This window comes from Myxine glutinosa, chromosome 4 (assembly GCF_964187855.1).
Source record: "Myxine glutinosa chromosome 4, kmMyxGlut1.1, whole genome shotgun sequence".
In the NCBI taxonomy this organism is placed as follows: Eukaryota; Metazoa; Chordata; class Myxini; order Myxiniformes; family Myxinidae; genus Myxine; species Myxine glutinosa.
Genome location: NC_136264.1, coordinates 124,601,887 through 124,621,704, shown reverse-complemented (window position 1 = coordinate 124,621,704; position 19,818 = coordinate 124,601,887). Strand labels below are relative to the sequence as shown.

Below are 19,818 nucleotides of genomic sequence, written 5' to 3'. Positions count from 1 at the left end.
GGCCTCCATAATTCTTAAATGGAAGAAGTTTGGAACAACCAGGACTCTTCCTAGAGCTGGCCGCCCGGCCAAACTGAGCAGTCGGGAGAGAAGGGCCTTGGTAAGAGAGGTGAGGAAGAACCCGTTGGTCACTCTGGCTGAGCTCCAGTGATCCTGTGTGGACATGGCAGAAACTTCCAGAAGGACAACCATCATTGCAACACTCCACCGATCTGGGCTTTATGGCAGAGTGGCCAGACGGAAGCCTCTCATCAGTGAAAGACGACTAATATCTTAGTCGAGATAGAATTGTCGCGATTAGCGTGCCCCAAATGTCGCGAAGAAGAAGCCTTCATGTATCTAAGTCAGGCCAACTGTCCGGTAAGATCGTATATGTGTCTCTATACGAGGGGTGGAGCTATGCTAATTAAGTAGGGCTTAAGAATAATCTGCAGTGTGTAATTGCCCCTGTGATTTTCCCTATGTATTATTACAATTAAAAACTTGCCATTACAACCACTGCAATCGCTGACAGTCTGACTGGACATGCCGATCGGAGAGGAACCCTGCCCAGCTGAACATTCCCAAAGGACGGCTCGGCCACGCCCCGCGCTTTGTCATTGGGCGTCAAGAATGGCCCCGAAGGACGATTGGCAGGGACTATTCGACTGCGCTTGGCGATTGGTCAAAAGGATGACGTCATTGAGACGCTAGAGAGGAAAAGAAAAGGGACCGCCATTTTCTCTCTCGCTTTGCCTTGTTTCGGTTAGCGAACAGTCGTATTCTGTCTCGCTCCTCTCTCCTCTCTTGGTCCCGGCAGTGTTGGTGAGCGGTCGCATTGATATCTTTTTCCCTGTGCCCTTGACGGAGGCGGCTGCGCTTGGAGCGGTGTGCGCTGGCGAAGCGAGTGGTGGGAGCCCAGAGGATCATTACAATCGAAGGAGGAAGGAGTTTGGCCGCCGCTCTGTGGGTCAGTGGCTGCTGCAGGCGCGACTGTGCACCATCTTGTGCGGTTCCGGCACGGTGGTTCAAAGACCTGTCGAGGACGCCAGGCTGAGTACCGGCCAACACACCACACCACATTTAATTTTTGTTTATTTTCCCCTCTTCTGTTTTACGAGTCTGAATGGAGGGTCCCTCATTTAGGAATTTTAGTTTTACCTCGCATTCATTTTAATTGCTTGAATTATTTTCATTAAATCCTTTATTTTTGCATTTCATTCTTGTATTGTGAATTTCCTTGTCCTGTGTGTTTATTTGTTTGTGGGTTCGAGGACTAAACTGCCGTCGTGTCTGTCCATTCAAGTAAGGCCAGGGGACCTCCGTTTCCCTCGCGCACCATACAGAGGAATCGCCATCGATTCGGCTTATATGCCTCGGAGTCAAGGCTCGATCGGCCATCCGTCACAGCGGATCTTAATCCCTGGCAACGCGACAATATATATGTCACTATAGTTATGTTTATGTGTGTATGTATGTTTACATACTATTATATATAGTCAATGTTTAAAAAACAATTGCTTCAAACATTTTTTTGCAAACACCAAATTTTACTCTTCTCTTCAATCCTCACTAGTATGTTCCCAACTCCCCTCACTGCCCCCCTACCCCCCCCCCCCCATCATGCTCCCCTGTCTTCCCTACCAAACATGAAAACATGATTATAAAGTGCTAAGGCCATAATCTATATCAAATGGATTATTTTCCCATCATATATATTGTGATACAACCAAGTGGCACAATTTGAAGATAAAGAAGAGGAGAGGTCGTCTGGTGAAGGCCTACTTTAAATGGACTTACAAAGCACTGTGACAGCATTTATAGATCAGGAAGGATCAAAATTTGGTGGATGATCAACTCGGCACTCCGCACAAATCCATAATGCGAATACTGTACTCTGCCAAAAGATTAGTCTTTTGGTAAAAGATAGTTATATTTATGCATGTATATGTAAGCACAGTTTGTTTTACTTCCAAGTGATTCCAGATGAGACTGTAGCGTCATTGCCCTCTGCATATGAGGGTGTGCTCCTTATGGGGCGATTTTCCTTTGATTGGTTGGAAATCAAACCCAGGATCGAATAGTTCCAAGGTGAGCACACTCCTGTTGTCTAGAGGTCAATGGGTCTATGGAATAGGAAGTTACAATGCTACTATTCTGCTCGACTACAGTCTGCATTGTGAGGTTCTACTACATTGTGATGGTCGAGAGGCTGAAAGACCTTTATCACTGTCATCGATCCTTGTGAACAAAACACATAAAGAATTCATTGGATTCAAGACAAATGAGAGAATAAGTGGGAAATTAACTCAACAGCAAACCAGTTATTTACTTAGTGTGTGATTTAAACCTTCAACCAGACATCCCCTCCTCCTGGTCCACCAATACCTTCCTTCTAGTGCTGCTTCTGAGCAAGGATGTGCATAATGTACCACCAACAACGCCATTTTTCTGTCATATGCACTTCCCACCCGACTCATTGATGCCTCACTGCTCCTCATGCCTGCCTCGACTTCTAATTGCCACAACCAAAGTGAGATAAGGAACGAGGAAAGAGGGAGGGAGAGGGAGGGTGTGAGAGAGAGAGAGAGAGAGAGAGAGAGGGTGTGAGTGAGTGATATATATACTGTATATATATCTATGTATATATATATATATATATATATATACACTACCGGTCAAAAGTTTAAGAACACCTCAATTTTTCCAGTTTTTATTGAAATTTACGCAGTTTAATGTCCAGTGAATAACCTGAAATGGTACAAAGGTAAGCAGTAAACTGCTCGAGGTAAAAAAAAGAAAGTTTAGGTTCGCAAAAACGGGAAAATAATGTAAACTGCACACTGCACAGTTATATTGTGTAAAAAAAAAAAAAAAAGGCCTTCTTCAGGGAACAAGTAATGGGTTAACAACTTACAGCTGTTCTGCAGCAATGTAAGTAAATTAAGCCTTGGAAGTTGATGCAAACAATTCCTACAGGTGTCCCAACCTCTGCTGATTACTTGATTACAAACCCCCTGTCTGTATAAAAGCAGTATTGGAACAGACTGTTATTACACCCTCTGAAGCATTATTTGAACAATATTGCACTGCAGGAAGTAGTATATTGGAAACTGGAGGAAACTCTGACAGGAAGAGGTCTGGCAGACCCAAAGCCACAACATAATCAGAAGACAAGTTTCTGAGAGTCAACAGCTTGCGTGATAGGCGGCTCACAGGACAACAGCTTCAAGCACAGCTTAACAATGGTCGAAGTAAGCAAGTCTCACTTTCAACTGTGAAGAGAAGACTTCGAGCTGCAGGTTTGACAGGTCGAGTGGCAGAAAGAAAGCCATTGCTAAGATGGCAAAATAAGAAAAAGAGGCTTGCCTGGGCCATGAAGCACCGCCAGTGGACTACTGAAGACTGGAAGAAGGTCTTATGGACCGATGAATCAAAATTTGAAATCTTTGGTTCATCACGCAGGGTTTTTGTACACCGTCGAGTAGGCGAAAGGATGGTTCCTCAGTGTGTGGCATCAACTGTCAAACATGGAGGAGGAAGCGTGATGGTCTGGGCCTCTTTTGCTGGATCCAGAGTCTGCAACTTGCACAGAGTGACTGGCACCCTGAACCAAAAGGGCTACCACAGCATTTTGCAGCGCCATGCAATACCCTCTGGTATATGCCTAGTTGGTCAGGGGGTTCATCCTACAGCAAGAGAATGACCCTAAACACACCTTCAGGCTATGTCAAAACTACCTTCGAGGAAAAGAACAAGACGGTAGGCTTAAAATCATGGAATGGCCAGCACAGTCTCCAGACTTAAACCCCATCGAGCTGGTTTGGGATGAACTGGACAGAAGGGTGAAAGCAAAGCAACCTACAAGTGCAACACATTTGTGGGAACTTCTGCAACAGTGTTGGGAAGAACTTCCTGAACAATATTTGATTTCCATTGTAGAAGGAATGCCATGAGTGTGTTCGGCGGTTATATCTGCAAAAGGTGGCTACTTTGCTGAGTCAAAAATTTAAATTAAATTTTGTGAAACAAAATGATTCTATGATTTCTTTTTTTTAATCTCCAATTGATTATTTGTTCGATGCTTAATTTCAGAATACATTGAGACATTAAACTGCGTAAATTTCAATAAAAACTGGAAAAATTGAGGTGTTCTAAAACTTTTGACCGGTCGTGTATATATATATATATATATGCAGAGAGGAGTGGAGGGAGAGAGGGGTGGGTAGAGGGAAGGAGGGACGGAGAGACAGGGAAGAGAAGAAGATGGTTTTTAACCGAGAATCATGGCTCACCAACAATACGGTGATATTATGATGCAGGAAAGTGGATTTATAGCCAGTCACGCATAATCGTTTAATCCTCAGACCACTCATCAGCACAATAAATAGGTTTAAATCCTAATTCATCAAAGGAAGCAACTTCTCAACGGCAGCGCAATCTGTTCAGGTAGAAATCACACCATGGGGAGCATTTAATCAGTCACGTGTGATTGAGGAAAACTTAACAGCAATATTTGTGAATGGCTGTTCCTGGTGTAATTATTCCCTCATCCTCAGAACGCACACAGACAGACAGGTCTAACGCAAAGCCATATATATCATACCATGAATGCAACAGTGTTGAAAATAGAAAAACCTCTCCTGGTGTAGATAGAAAGGCGCAAAGGTAGAACTAAAACTATAAATAGAAAGACTAAGTCAGTAAACAATTAGAGACTTCTTCTTCTTCTTAACGGCCACTATTATTCCCACTTGTGCGGTTGGCCGGGGGAGCTTGGCCCAAGGCTTTCATGAACCGGCTGGCCCAGCCAGACATTCGAAAACAACTAAAGACATTAATCGAAAAAAAAATCATCAGAGTGAAGAAAAGCGTTATGCATATCATTAGCATAATGAGTGGTTTAAGCACATAAAGGAAGGAGGAATTCAGATGGGAGAAAACCTCAATAGTAAGGGAAACATATGAAAACCTGTTAACTAAATTGTTACCAAAAAATTTCTTCACCAATATGTTTGTAAAGGTGTGTAATAACATGTGTTAAAATGTTGAAGGTAAACTCCCGTGGGAAACCCAGAAAAAAAGCTGTTGAATTCGGGTACCGAAAAATTATTTTCGAGAATTTTTTTTTTTTTAAATCGGCCCTTAAGTAACTTATGAGGGGTCAAATAAGGGTTTTTCATGATTCTGAGTTGATTGTTAACATTTATATTTCACCACAGACACTCCTTTGTGGAAAAATAATTTCTAAATATATCTCATTTTCTACTTTGCAGGACATGGAGTCTAGCAATATGGATGAAGACGTTACTCCACCTGTGCTCAATTGCTTCATCTGTGCACGCTCGGATACACCAGCTGAAAGGCTCATACAGGCAACTCCAAAGGGATACTCAACTTTATTGAAACAAGCAGAAACTGTCGAAAATGTTACTGTTGTGGAACGTATGAAGGAGGCTCAAAAGGAAGGAAAACTGAGGTACCACCAGAAGTGTAAAAATGATCTGTACAACAACTTTGTTGCAACCACCAAGAAGTCAGCTCAAGCATCAAAGGCAGAGAAAGAGTCATCAAAGTTGAAGAGAAGACGCACTACTTGTGAGTTCAGTTCATCAACTGGCTGCAGTTCTAGAAGGTCACAGTCAGTTGACCTCCTGTATAAGGATGTATGCATTCTTTGCAACCAACCAGCCCAGCTCTACAAAAATAATCCAGCACAAGCTAGAAAGAAATACAGAGTGCCAGATAATTTGACTGCAGATACACTGAAGGCAAGCTTGCTGAAGACAGCACGGAGTCGCGGGGATGACTGGGGCACTGAAGTCACTGGACGCCTGGAAGGGATCAACGACTTGGTAGCAGAAGAAACACTGTACCATTTGCGATGCAAACTTATGTTTGCGAGAGGTGACAGTTTGTCCAAGACTGATGAGGAAGGAAAAAGGAAGAGAGGACAGAGGAGTATTGATGAGGAGTGAGAGGCAGTTTTTATTGAATTCTGCGAATGGTTAGACTCAGAATTAGAGCATGGGGTAATGAACATGGACCAAGTCCATGAAAAGCTGCAGGAGTTTGATCAGTCACCAGAGAAGAGCCTTTCTTATTCAAAGCATTGGCTTAAGATAAAACTTCTAGAGAAATACGAAGACACCTTGTATTTCACAACACAGGAAAGAAGGGCAGATGTACTCTGTCTCAAAGATGGCATCGACAATATTCTGCGAGGGCATCATGCTAATCTTGACCATGGAGATGAGAAGACTCAGATCATAAAGACGGCACTCAAGTTCATATCCAATGATATTGCCTTGATTGATTTAGGTCCAAAGTCATACCCCACCAAACACAGTATGACTGACATCGATAGTCAGCTGACACTTGTTCCTGCAAGCCTTCAGATGTTCTTGAGACCGATTGTCAAGACAGACGAAAGAGTTGCCGTTTGGGGGCAGAATTTTATTAAGGCCTGTCGACCTCGGTCTGGAGTATTGCCACACCAAATGGGGCTTGCCATATAACTTGATCATAGATTTGGGTCAAAATGGATGCTCAACAAGTTCCACCGGCTGGGATACACTGAGTCTTACACGGAGACACAAAACTACAAATACTGCTTCCTTAATAGTAGGAGTGGAGATGATGTTCCAGATACTTCTGGCACTCTTGACACCATTGTGGAGGAAACCGATGAACAGATCAATGATGAGGTTGCGGTTGATGCTGCGCTTGAGGATCAATCAGTGATGACAGCCAAAGTGCCAGCCAGTGAAAGTGAATTGTCAAGTAATGATCAGGTGTTCTTTATGGAGGTTGGGGAAACAAACAATGCAGTCACTCAGTTTGTTGGAGACAATATAGATTTAAACATTGTCTCTATTCACGGAAACACTCCCTTTCACTCAATGGGTTGGATCGAAGTCACCTCTCCGGCACCACCTTTGCCAGATCCACAGACAACAGCAGCTTTCCCCTGGGTGAAGTTGAAGGCACTCGACAAAGCTAAGATCCTGAGAGGAACTGAAGTAAAGATTATTCCATTTACGAACAGGAAACAGATAGGAATGAACGCGATCATGTTTCTCCCCCTCGCTGAGCTTTCCTCCTCCCTGGCTCATGATCAGCCACTCCTCACTCCAGGTGACACACTCTGGGCAGCGGGGTGGGTGATCAAAGCCAACGATCCTGAGTTCCCACACTCCAACTGGAATGGCTGGATGAAGAGAATCCATGCTAATGATGCAAAGCAGAGCACACAGATCGAGTTCCTCCCAGTTATTGAAGGAGACCCTAATGACCTCAACACCATCTTCACCACTCTGAAAGAGTGCATACGGCGCGCTGTGGTCGCTATAGTGACCTTTGATCTTCCGATTTGGCTGAAGGCTGTGAATATAATAAAGCAGGCAAATCTACCCGTCATTCCAAGGTTGGGTGGTTTTCACCTGCTGAAGTCTTATCTTGGATCAATGGGTAACATCATGGAAGATTCTGGACTACTAGATGTGATCCAGTTGATCTATCCTGGAAGTACGACAGCCAACCACATCATGGATGGAGGATGTTTTGACAAGGCAATCCGTGTTCACCTCCTCATCGATGCAGCCATCTATCAACACATCATGAAACTTGCCTTCACTTAGGAGCTGCGTGGTGACATGAAGACCTTCATGGAGAAGGTGGCTTATGGGAAGATGGGACTTTGTACTTTGTACATCATGGAAAAGCTACTTTGTGTGTAAATGTAAAAGTGAAAATATAAATGTTAACAATCAACTCAGAATCATGAAAAACCCTTATTTGACCCCTCATAAGTTACTTAAGGGCCGATTTAAAAAAATAAAAATTCTCGAAAATAATTTTTCGGTACCCGAATTCAACAGCCTTTTTTCTGGGTTTCCCACGGGAGTTGAACTTCAACATTTTAACACATGTTATTACACACCTTTACAAACATATTGGTGAAGAAATTTTTTGGTAACAATTTAGTTAACAGATTTGTGAAATATCTCATAAAATGCCCTTACTACAAACAAAGGGATCATCAATCCAGGCAGGGAATTTCACAGGACATTAACATGGACCATGACTATTATCAAATTGATTTTTCACAAGTTTAGGTTCACACATGTCCTGAAGTGTTGTTTCTGCCATAATGACTTCATTAGCAGGAAAGAAAAATGGTCACTTTGAAATTTATGGAAATATACCTCCAACTTAAAGTGAAACGACACCAGGAATACAAAATGAGAGAAAAATTCTAAAAACATTTTTAAGAATAACCTCCAGGGGGCATTGTTCAGGCCACAACTTTCAAGCATCAGTTTTGGACATGTATCATCAGCAAGACAATGAACAAGCGTTAAAATGCAAGGCCTTTGGTAAGGCCTGTGTACTGCTTGACTTCACATTGCATACGAGTCGTACTTTTGGGAAATGTGTGATTTGTATATGATCCAATATGTCATTGTTGATGCCACTTTTGGGGATGGGGAGAAAGAGAATGCAAACAAACAAATCTGAGCCTGTTTCTCCTCCAGCACTTTAAGAATCTTGTGGGCGATTTGTACGCCAAGGGGACTGGGATGCTTGGAGTAGCACTTACCGAGGCCTTCAACACATTGAACGAGGTTTGACTTATGCACCCACTGTATTGCTGTATTTGCTGGCTTTTTTTTTCTCTTTCCTCCCTCCCTCAAAGGATCCACAAGTTACACCCACTGTTGAGGCTGGATGTTATGACTTAATTTTATATTTTACTTGTTTTAACAATAGCTCAATTGGAAAATATTCACAGCTGAAATGAGTCCTGGAATTTTTTTTAACAATCTGTGATATGAACACATTATGGTTAATGAACATAGAGCAGCAACGAAGGCTGGAAAGGGTGGAAATGCGAATGGTTCGGTGGATGTGCGGAGTATCGTTGAGAAAGAGGAAGACAAATGATGAATTGCGAAAGATGATGGGAATAGAGCCTGTGATTGATGCTGTGAAGAGAAACAGGTTGAGATGGTTTGGTCATGTGTTGATGTAAGGATGAAAGTGACTGGTTGAGAAGAGTGATGGAAATGAATGTAGAAGGAAGTAGAGGACAGGGAAGACCGAGAAAGACTTGGCTAAAGATGGTCGAAGAAGAAATGCGGGCAAGGGGGTTAACAAGGGGAGATGCAGAAAATAGGGCAAAATGGAGAAGATTGTCATGGGGACCGCAAGGCTAACCCCCGCTCTAGCAGGGAAAATGGCCTTAAAATGCCTGTTGTTGTTTGTTGTTGTTGTGATATGAACACAATGAAATGCACGAAATGCAGGGATCGACATGAACGGTTGCCAGGGTGTCTGGGGCACCTAATTTTAGCATTGGCCACCCAAATTTTACAAGTGGTTGAGGTTTGGATGCCTGGTCAGATACCCTCAAAATCACGTAACGAACATCAATTTTCACTCCAAAATTTATGATTGACATGATCGGAAGTGACAAGGTTTTTGAAATTCACTTCGTACAATGAAGTATCGCCAAATTTAGAGTACAATTAATTATTCTCAAATGCACGACACTCACATGTGGTTTGTGGGAAGATGCAGCGAACTTGCAAATACATGAACCAAGATGTGAAAACGATTGGTTGATGATGATTCACAATTGGATGATCACTTTTGAGCTCTATCCAAAAGAACGATCACTTTTGAGCACGACGTGTACCAGAGAGATAAGGCTATGGCCGTTTCTAGAAACCTCGCACTACTGGAACCTACCAATGATCGAAAGGGGATCATAGTTTTGATTTTTATGCATTTGGAGGAAAAATAGCAAACTGTCTGTGGTTACCAATGTGGAATTAAGTTTTTTTTTGGATACTGAATCGAGGCTCGTGAAAGAGCTAACATTTACTTCACAAACAAATCAACCAGACAAACAAAATATATAAAAAGAGGGAGCGGAAGACAAGATGGGGAGAGAAGGGAAAGCACACAAACACAACATTTGAGAGCAGGGAGATGTGTGGGAGGGAGAGGGCTTGGGGGGTATAAAAACATTTTCATTTTTACCATGTGTCACTTGATTATTGCTTATTATAAGCAGTCAATATTCAAGCTCGTAAGTTATATTTTCCATCTTCATCTTGCTATAATTCACCAAATGTCCGTCTGTCTGTCCGTCCGTCTGTCTGTCTGTCCGTTCCCAGGTACCGCAAAAACGGCTGAACCGATCGCAACGAAATTTTGGGTGGGTAATCCTGGGACCCCCTGGGGTAAAATAGGCTATATTGTTTTTCCTATTTCAACTTTGGTCTCCAGCATTTTCAGGTTTGGACCCCCGCCTAACGTTATTGACCCGGGTACCGCAAAAACGGCTGCACCGATCGCAACGATACACCTCCATGCCCGTGGGATTCCCATTCCGCTTTTGAGTAGGCCGAAAAGGCTTAAGACTCCTGCGAGGGATAGCGGGCTGACCAAGGATAAAGCCTGTTTTAGTTTTCATTAAATAAGGCGGTGAATCATCTTCAAAAGGGGTGTTCAAGTTTACCCAAAACCCCAGTTTGATTTCATGCATTCTCTTGGAGTTCCCTTGGTATATATGCAAAGTTTCGGACCACCAGGTTTCATAGTTTTGCAGTTGTGGAGACACATACTAACTGACTGACACACACGCACACACATTATCTTCGATTATTGTACATTTGCAAAATAATATGCTTTGTACCTCCGCCATCGAAGGTGGATGGAGGTTATGTTTTCACCCCTGTCTGTCTGGTGGTCTGTTTGTCTGTCTGTTGGTCTGTTTGTCTGTCTGTTTGTTTGTCTGTGAACAAGATATCTCAAAAAGTTGTGGATGGATTCAGACGAAAGTTGGTGGGGAGGTTGCACATGTGACAAGGAAGATTATATTCATTTTTGGTGAATATTCAAATCCGGATCCAGATCAGAGAATTTTAAAAGTGCTCCTTTGAGTTCACCAATGAGTAATGGGGCTAAAACCGATATATAGCACAATATCTCAAAAGGTTATGGACGGATTCGGATGAAACTTGGTGAGCACGTTGTGTGTGTGACAAGACCAAATCGATTCGATTTTGGTGAATATTGAAATATGGATTCGTAAAAGAGACTTGTTTAAATTTTAAAGTGATTCTTCACCATTGGAAGATCGGGTGAAAAGCGATATATAACATGATATTTGAAATAGTTGTGGATGATTTGACTAAACTTGGTTGATGAGTTGCTTCGGTGACAAGAACAAGCCGATTAGATTTTGGTTCAGGTCCAGATGCAGATCCGGCCTATCAGTGGGATACAAAACATGAACTATTCAGCCTGGCGGAGGTATGCTCTCTACCGAGTGCTGTTGTAGTTTGCATATTTTTTTGGTTGAGAATACAAGGCTTATATTAACAATAAGTTCGGTTTTATTCGCATAAAGACATACAAGACCATAGTCCGAAGACTAAAACGTGTGTTTACATTAAAATTAGAAAATATATTTACATTGAATGAAGAGGCAAATACAGTACATATATATGTATATGTATATATATATATATTATATGTACATATATATATATATATATATATATATATATATATATATATATATATATATATATATATATATATATATATATATATATATATATATATATATATATATATATAACATTTAAAAATCAACCACAAGCATACAAACAACAATAAGTTATTCAACAAACAGGTCTATAAATAGTGTACGAGCTATACATACTTTATATAAAAAACAAGCGTTACGCCTAGGTCCCCCGTCGGTGAAGTGATGTGAGTTGACAAAGTTTAAGACGCAGAAAACATGCTATGATATGATATTTCGCTCACAAGGTTCAGACATACATGGCGGCGGCAATCTTGGATTTTGACGTGGCCACCCAATTTTCAATAGCGTTCTTCCTTATGCCGAGATACACCCACACACCACATTAGAAGTTGGTACTTCGCTTATTTTTCAAGATATTCCGCTCACAAGGTTCAGACATACATGGCGGCGGCCATCTTGGATTTTGACGTGGCGACCCAATTTTCAATAGCGTTCTTCCTTATGCCTAGATACACCCAAACACCAGATTAGAAGTTGGTGCTTTGCTTATTTTTCAAGATATTACGCTCACAAGGTTCAGACATATATATGGTGGCGGCCATCTTGGAGTTTGACGTGGCGACCCAATTTACAATAGCCTTCTTCCTTATGCCGAGATACACCCACACACCAAATTAGAAGTTGGTACTTCGCTTATTTTTCAAGATATTCATCTCACAAGGTTCAGACATACATGGCGGCGGCCATCTTTGATTTTGACGTGGCGACCCAACAGATAAACCCACACACCAGATTAGACGTTGGTACTTCGCTTATTGTTCGAGATATTTCGCTCACAAGTTTCAGACATATATATGGTGGCGGCCATCTTGGATTTTAACGTGGCCACCCAATTTTCAATAGCGTTCGTCCTTATGCAGAGATACACCCACACACCAGATTAGAAGTTGGTACTTCGCTTATTTTTCAAGATATTCATCTCACAAGGTTCAGACATACATGACGGCGGCCATCTTGGATTTTGACGTTGCGACCCAATTTTCAATAGCGTTCTTCCTTATGCCTAGATACACCCGCACACCAGATTAGAAGTTGGTACTTCGCTTATTTTTCAAGATATGCAGGTTACAAGGTGCAGACATACATGGCATCAGACATACATGGCGGCGGCCATCTTGGATTTTGACGTGGCGACTGAATTTTAAACAGCGTTCTTGCTTGTGCCTAGATACACCCACACACCAGATTAGAAGTTGGTACTTCGCTTATTTTTCAAGATATTTCGCTCACAAGGTTCAGACATACATGGCGGCGGCCATCCTGGATTTTGACGTGGCGAACCAATTTTCAATAGCGTTCTTCCTTATGCCGAGATACACCCACACACCAAATTAGACATTGGTACTTCGCTTATTTTTCAAGATATTCATCTCACAAGTTTCAGACATACATGGCGGCGGCCATCTTGGCTTTTGACGTGGCGACCCGATTTTACACAGCGTTCTTCCTTGTGCCTAGATACACCCGCACACCAGATTAGACGTTGGTACTTCGCTTATTTTTCGAGATATTTCGCTCACAAGTTTCAGACATATATATGGTGGCGGCCATCTTGGATTTTGACGTAGTGACCCAATTTTCAATAGCGTTCGTCCTTATGCCGATATACCCCCACACACCAAATTAGAAGTTGGCACTTCGCTTATTTTTCAAGATATTCATCTCACAATGTTCAGACATACATGGCGGCGGCCATCTTGGATTTTGACGTGGCGACCCAATTTACAATAGCGTTCTTCCTTATGCCTAGGTACACCCACACACCAGAATAGAAGTTGGTACTTTGCTTATTTTTCAAGATATGCAGGTTACAAGGTTCAGACATACATGGCATCAGACATACATGGCGGCGGCCATCTTGGATTTTGACGTGGGTTGCACCCACACACCAAATTCGAATGCGGTCCTTCGCTAACGCACGCACGCACGCACGTCCGCACGCACGCACGCCCGCACACACGCACACACGCACGCACACACGGACGGACGGACGGACGGACGGACGAACGGACGGACGGACGGACACACGGACGGAGGGGAAAGCCATAGTCCCCCTTTCGCTCCGCTGAGCGACGGGGGACAAAAACCAGATAATACGAAACAAATTTAAGAGACTAATTTCTTAAAATTCAAAACAAGTTGAAAACATTCAATAATTATATAAAAGACGTGAAATATATAAAAGACAGTGCAGAGCACATTGTAAACAATGAGGACTTTTGGAAAAAAATAATATTGCACCTTATTCAATTGGGAATTTAGCAGTTGATCAAGAGAAGAAATACTATACTGTTCGTATCTGAGTTCTCACTTGGGAGATCTGGATCTGGTGTGAGTTTGTCAACTGCATTTGGGATAATTATTTGTGTCTAGGAGGGGTAAATTACGATGCTGAGTGGAAAGAAGGAGCGATTTTGCGAAGTTGGTGTGGATGTCTGTTCTCCTCGCAAGGGAGGTGATCGAGTACAAGCCAGAAGTAGATAGGCGTAGTGATGTCGCTCGCTCGTGAAAGGTGATCATGCAGACAGCTCTTCGCTGAACACTCTCAATGCTAGCCAATTGCTGGGCTCAATATGGGGGCACCAAATTCCAAAAGGGGCGGATGTACATAGTGTAAATAAACACCAAATCAGAATTAAGTAAGACTCCATTTCTCTTGAGTTTACCCAAAATGTAAAGGCATCAGGAAGTTCGTGAAATAATTTGCTGAACTTGAGAATCCCACTTGAGATTCGACTGAGTTGTAATCCCAAGTAGATGGAGAGAAGTCCCAAACTCAAGTTATCAATATCGAGGGGAATCATAGGAGGAGAGGGACCGTTATGGAGAAAACTTATTGACATATCATCTTGCATTTCTCAGGTTTAGGTCTCTTGGAACTGACAAGACTCCAATAAGCCAATGCATCAACATGTGACTGCATGTCGCTCTTCTACGATTTTGGGACAACTTCCACTCCGTGGTTCTTCCATCTATTTTCAGTTGACAGCGCAGCATCATTGACCATGACCATGAAGATAATGGGGCCTATATTGATCCCCTGGGGGATCCTGCACATAAGCTATATTAATTCACCTGTCAGTGTAAGGGATGTGTACTTCTAACATATTGATGATGAAGTTCAATCTCAATAAATAATAGCAAATCCTATGTAATGTATGTAGTCCATTTGTGGGATTTATAGCACGGATTGTAAAAAATAGAGTTTGTTTACAATCAGGGGTGTTCATTTCATTCTGGAAGGGCACAGTGCATTCACCTTCCAAATTAAGGCATTTAAAAGCACTTTCTTTTAAAGTCCTTAAGGAGACCTCACTCTTCCACGAGACCAGATTTTGTATGTAAAAGGAGTTTTCCTGACTCCTGCATTGTAGGTTTGAAAGGATAGAATTTCCAAACATTTTGTTTTGCTGAAGGTAAATGTTTATAAACACTCAAGGCATATACATGTTTTGACAATCCTCTATTTTCACTTGCATTAATCTTGTTACAGACATGGCATATACTGCCCATCAATGTGTGCCATTCCTCAGATGTCTGCATGATTAGTTGGTAGATGTCAAAGACCCCATGGTGTCCTTCGTGAAGAGTAGGCGAGCTGTCGTCCGCACCATGAACAAATTCTAAATCTTTGCATGGACTGTGTCTGGTCTTATTTTGAAGCTCCTTGACACCAGGTTACACCACTTGCGATCGTAGAGTGTGGTTGTTGTCTGGGCAGTAGCTAAATGCACTATAATCAAATTGACGAGGTAGTTCGTCACATGAGGGATAACGTGAGCAATCTTCTTTGACAATGGTGCCATCATTACAGGAGTTACCCCTACTTGTGTTGTTCTCCAAAATATACCTTTCTCTCCCCAACCCCCTTTTTAAACACTAATTTCTCACCGACGTGAATCCACAGTTTAACATGTCGGGGCAAGGAAGCCAGTGCAGTCAGGTGATTATGCTGATCACAGATGGAGCAGCTGAAGCATACAAAGACATCTTTCAGAGGTTCAATGATGTACCAGACAAAAGGGTAGGTTTCCTTATTCGCCCTTTACCACCGCACCCAGGGCAGCACAGAATGTACAGATTCGGTTCTTTGTGGTTCATAACAGCGCATTTTATTTAATAGAGGGACATATACGGTAGTTAGTGTTGCCCATGTTTATGACGTCATCACCAGAATCCACCACTAAATTCATCCCATTTAACTTTTAGGATGACATTTCTCTAATGGCAAGATAAATATTCTTAGTATCAGAATTTTTGATATCTACGAACAGGGAGCTCCTGGCACTTTTTGATGAGTGTAAAAAAAACAAGAAAGATATTTGACCTTTTGTTTGAAATGTTTTAATTAATTGCTAACTAAGTCCGTGATTTTTCCCCATAAAACACAGATCCTATGAATATCTTTATTTGTTGAGTTTATTCCGATCTGACAAACCGATCATTGGAAACTTGCCACCTTAAAGATGGAGATTTCCCACTTTGCTGTATATCACGTGACGGTCACATGTCGTCATATTAAGTGAACGCCCATTGGACATGCGTAGCCAATCAAATTTTGCTAGAAAACATTTTTTTATATATATATACAAAGTCGAAGCTAATGGAAGAGCTACAACTTCGTTACCTGCTGGTTTATTTACCCTTTAGCCAATGCTTACTCACGCTGAGATAATTGCTAAGGCTAAACGAGCCAGGCAAGTTCGTTTAGCAGAAGCTTTGTCACTAAATAAAAAACTCACAAAAAATAAGAAGACAAAATTGTGACGTCAATGGTGAAATCGGATTTTAACCCTTTGTTTACCGACGGGATTTTAAAGTCCCACCTCCATATGAATTGAGACAGCAAACAGATGCTTGCTTCATCTACCTGTTGGAACTTGAAAGTCCATGCAAGTGGTTAACAAATAATTATCAACAGAAAATATAAAAACCTCATTAGCCAGCGCTTGTGAAGCGAAAAGCGGGGTTAAGCGTACGTACGTGTCTGCATTTTTAAAATTAATTTTCTCGGCAACCGTTGGTCCGATTGACACAAACATTTTCACCGTAGTATGTATGCGTCTACTCATGTAGAAGTTTTATTGATAACAATGACGTCATCGGTCACGTGGTATGAGCGAAAAACTTTAAAAAAAACAAAAAACTTTGGACTTCTATATTAGTGTGGTCCACAAATATATGTAATATTTAATACTATTAAAATCCATGCTCCACAAGGCTGCCCTTGTTGCTATGTTTACAAAGATTATATGAACCAAATATGAGGTCAATTGGAACTTATTTGGAGGTTGCTCAAAAAATAACATTTTAAATTTATCCTGTTTCTTTCAGATGGCAGAAACTCGCAGCTCTTCCACAGTTTGGTTGCTGGGAAAGTCTGAAAAGGAAATAATATGTGGGGGACTACCAACCAAAGGACACACATTGCAGAAAATAGTGTACCAATACCATCACATACAAGAACACCATACAGTTCGTGAAAGTGCCAAACTTCGTGTACAAGCTGTGTGTGCATACTGGGAGAAAGCACGAATTCCAGTGCAGAGAGTAGATTCCTGTGAGCGCCAACTTTTGAAGTTGTATGATGCCTACAAACTGGTAAAGAAAAATAGAACCAAGACATTCGAAAACTATAGAATGAAGGAGCAGATGTTCAAAGATGATCTTCAATCCCTCTTCGATATCTCACCAAATGATGTGCTTGAGAAAATGACGAATGAAGAAGACAAAGCATTCCTTATCATGCAGCGTGAGGATCCCTCAAGTTCACGTATTTGATCTGTGGACAACACTCTGGCAGTGAAGGAGAACAGAAAGTGTATCAGGCTTGAGAATGAAGATAAAAGAAAGAAGAAACATGCTGCTGAGACTCTAACAGCAATGCAGTCTGTTCCATCAACATCGGCTGTGGTTAATGATGATGATGAGTCTGAGATTGAAAGCTCCGATTCAGGGGACAATGAATTCAAACTCCAAAGTCCATCTTCTGCCACAGAGGCGAAAAAGGCTCCCATCAAGGTGATCACTCCAGCAATAGTGGCAACTTTGGACAGAGTAAATCTCACAGAATGGCGTGCTATGTTTGTGGCCAGTGCTTTTGCACAATCTCTTGGTCATACCATTGAAGACAAGTGCAAGCCAACAATAATAAATAATTTGAGTAATTGAAAATAGATAATTATCTATGAATTGATGTATGATGCTAAAAATTCTCTATCCTATTATTCATTAAAATTTGTCAACATTTTGAGCAACCTCTAAATATTGTCCAATCAAGCTCAAATTTTCACCACAAACTACTGTCTTCAATACGAATAGGGGCAGGCTTGTGGAGAAATGAAACTCCAATCTTCAAATTTTTGGACCACCCTACTCTATATCTCTGAAACCGCTTCATGAAATGTGGCTAAATGTAAAGAACTCCACAGCGAATAAGTGTTGTTAACGATGACGTCATCGGTGCCTTCATTATGACATAATTCGACAAGTGCAATGCTTCCAGTTTGAAGGTTATTGAGCGTGATCTATGCAACAATTATATTGAAGAATGTAAATTTATGATGTCATCGCTCACGTGGTCTGGCAGCCATATTGGATCAAAGAAAAAAAACCCTTTAAAAAACCCAGAAATGTTGCCTCGCATCAAGTCGTCTGTGCAGGGTAAATATTCTCTGAATACCATCTACCATGAGATACTAGCATTTCCACCAATTTATTGTGTATTATAGTTGTAAATAAATGGTTGAGGTATCTTAGTGGGAAATATATGGTTACTACATTTATTTACCATGCACTGATACCATTTATGAACAACTCAAAATATGATAACGTAATTACAAAGTTTAATAATAGTATTGATAAACTGTAAATGTGTGATCAAATCCTCGATTGGATTGTTAGCTTAAAACAACAAAACTTACCGTGACTTGTAAACAAGTTAATTTTACATTCCAACAAGTTTATGAAGTCTGGGTATGTGTAACATATTTACAAATCTGCTGATGCCATTATTTTCGTTTTTCTATATTTTATCATCTTATTGCCAAACATAGTGTGGAACACCCACTCTCACACTCTCCAGTCCCTCCCTGATCCACCTCCTTCCCTCCATAAACTTCCTTCACTCATTCATTCGGTCACTTTGCTTCTTCAACTAGATCACGTATTCATACCCTCACTTCTTTAACATCATACATCAACATCATCACTTCTTTAACATAACATTAAATTATCTCTTGCAGGTGCGAATGTTTACTTTCCTCATTGGTCAGGAAGAAACTTTTGCAGATAGTGTGAAGTGGATGGCCTGCACAAACATGGGTATGATTTATTGGACACCTGTGTGACCCCCACCACCACTGCCGACAGTACTTGCACTATGATGACCTGATTCCACTGACTGCATGGTGGTTAATTTCTTACCTCTATTGACAGATGAAGCTGAGCCTGATGTTATTTTAGGTAATATTTGGCTATGTTAAAATACTATTACGTTTGTGGGGGTAGGCATGAAATACCTTAGGGAAGTGGTAATGTGTAGGGTTTAGTGTGGACCATGTGACGCAAAGAAGGAGAAGCCCATCTCGATGTACATAAGCAGGGTAAATGTTCAGGTTAAGAGTGTTTGCATGTTGCCATAAGAAGGGTGGTTTGTGCTACTTAATTATAGGGCTTATGGTTAATAATCCCCAGTATGTATTGCCTCCCTGTGATTTTTCCCTAATGTTCTTATAAAACTCAGCCAGCCAGGAGATGGGCTCCATTAGCCAACCACGCCGCCAGGGCCGACAGAAACGAGCACATTTGCCAATCAGCATGTAAACCTCGACGTCATATGAACATTCCCGAAGGACGGCTAGGCTCCGCCTCGGAGGACCTGAATTGACAGGCCACGCCCCGAGCTTCGTCATTGGGCATCAAGAATGGCTGTGAGGCCATGCCCCGAAGGACGATTGGTTGGGACGATTTGACGGCGCTGGGCGATTGGTCAAGAGGATGACGTCATGGGGACGCTCCAAGAAAAAACAAAAGGAGACAACATTTTCTCTCTCTCTCTTCTGATCCTGGCGTTCATTGGAGGCGGTTGCATTCTCTCTTTTGTGCTGGCGTTCATTGGAGGTGGTCGCATTCTCTCTTCTGTGCTGGCTTTCAAAGGGACGGCTGTGGTTGCCTTTTGCTCTTGTCCTGGTCTTGATCAGTGGTGGCTGCTT

General features: G+C 41.7%; 1 protein-coding gene across 1 annotated transcript in view; it reads left to right on the top strand.

Annotated features, from left to right (window-relative positions):
• The window catches only part of CACNA2D3 (calcium voltage-gated channel auxiliary subunit alpha2delta 3), a 253,184-nt gene that overhangs the window by 128,068 nt on the left and 105,298 nt on the right, over positions 1-19,818 (top strand). Inside the window, exons 9-11 of the mRNA XM_078775301.1 lie at positions 8,517-8,606; positions 15,513-15,629; positions 18,850-18,928. Of these exons, the coding sequence (XP_078631427.1) occupies positions 8,517-8,606; positions 15,513-15,629; positions 18,850-18,928 (286 nt within the window). The remainder of the gene's footprint in view (positions 1-8,516; positions 8,607-15,512; positions 15,630-18,849; positions 18,929-19,818) is intronic.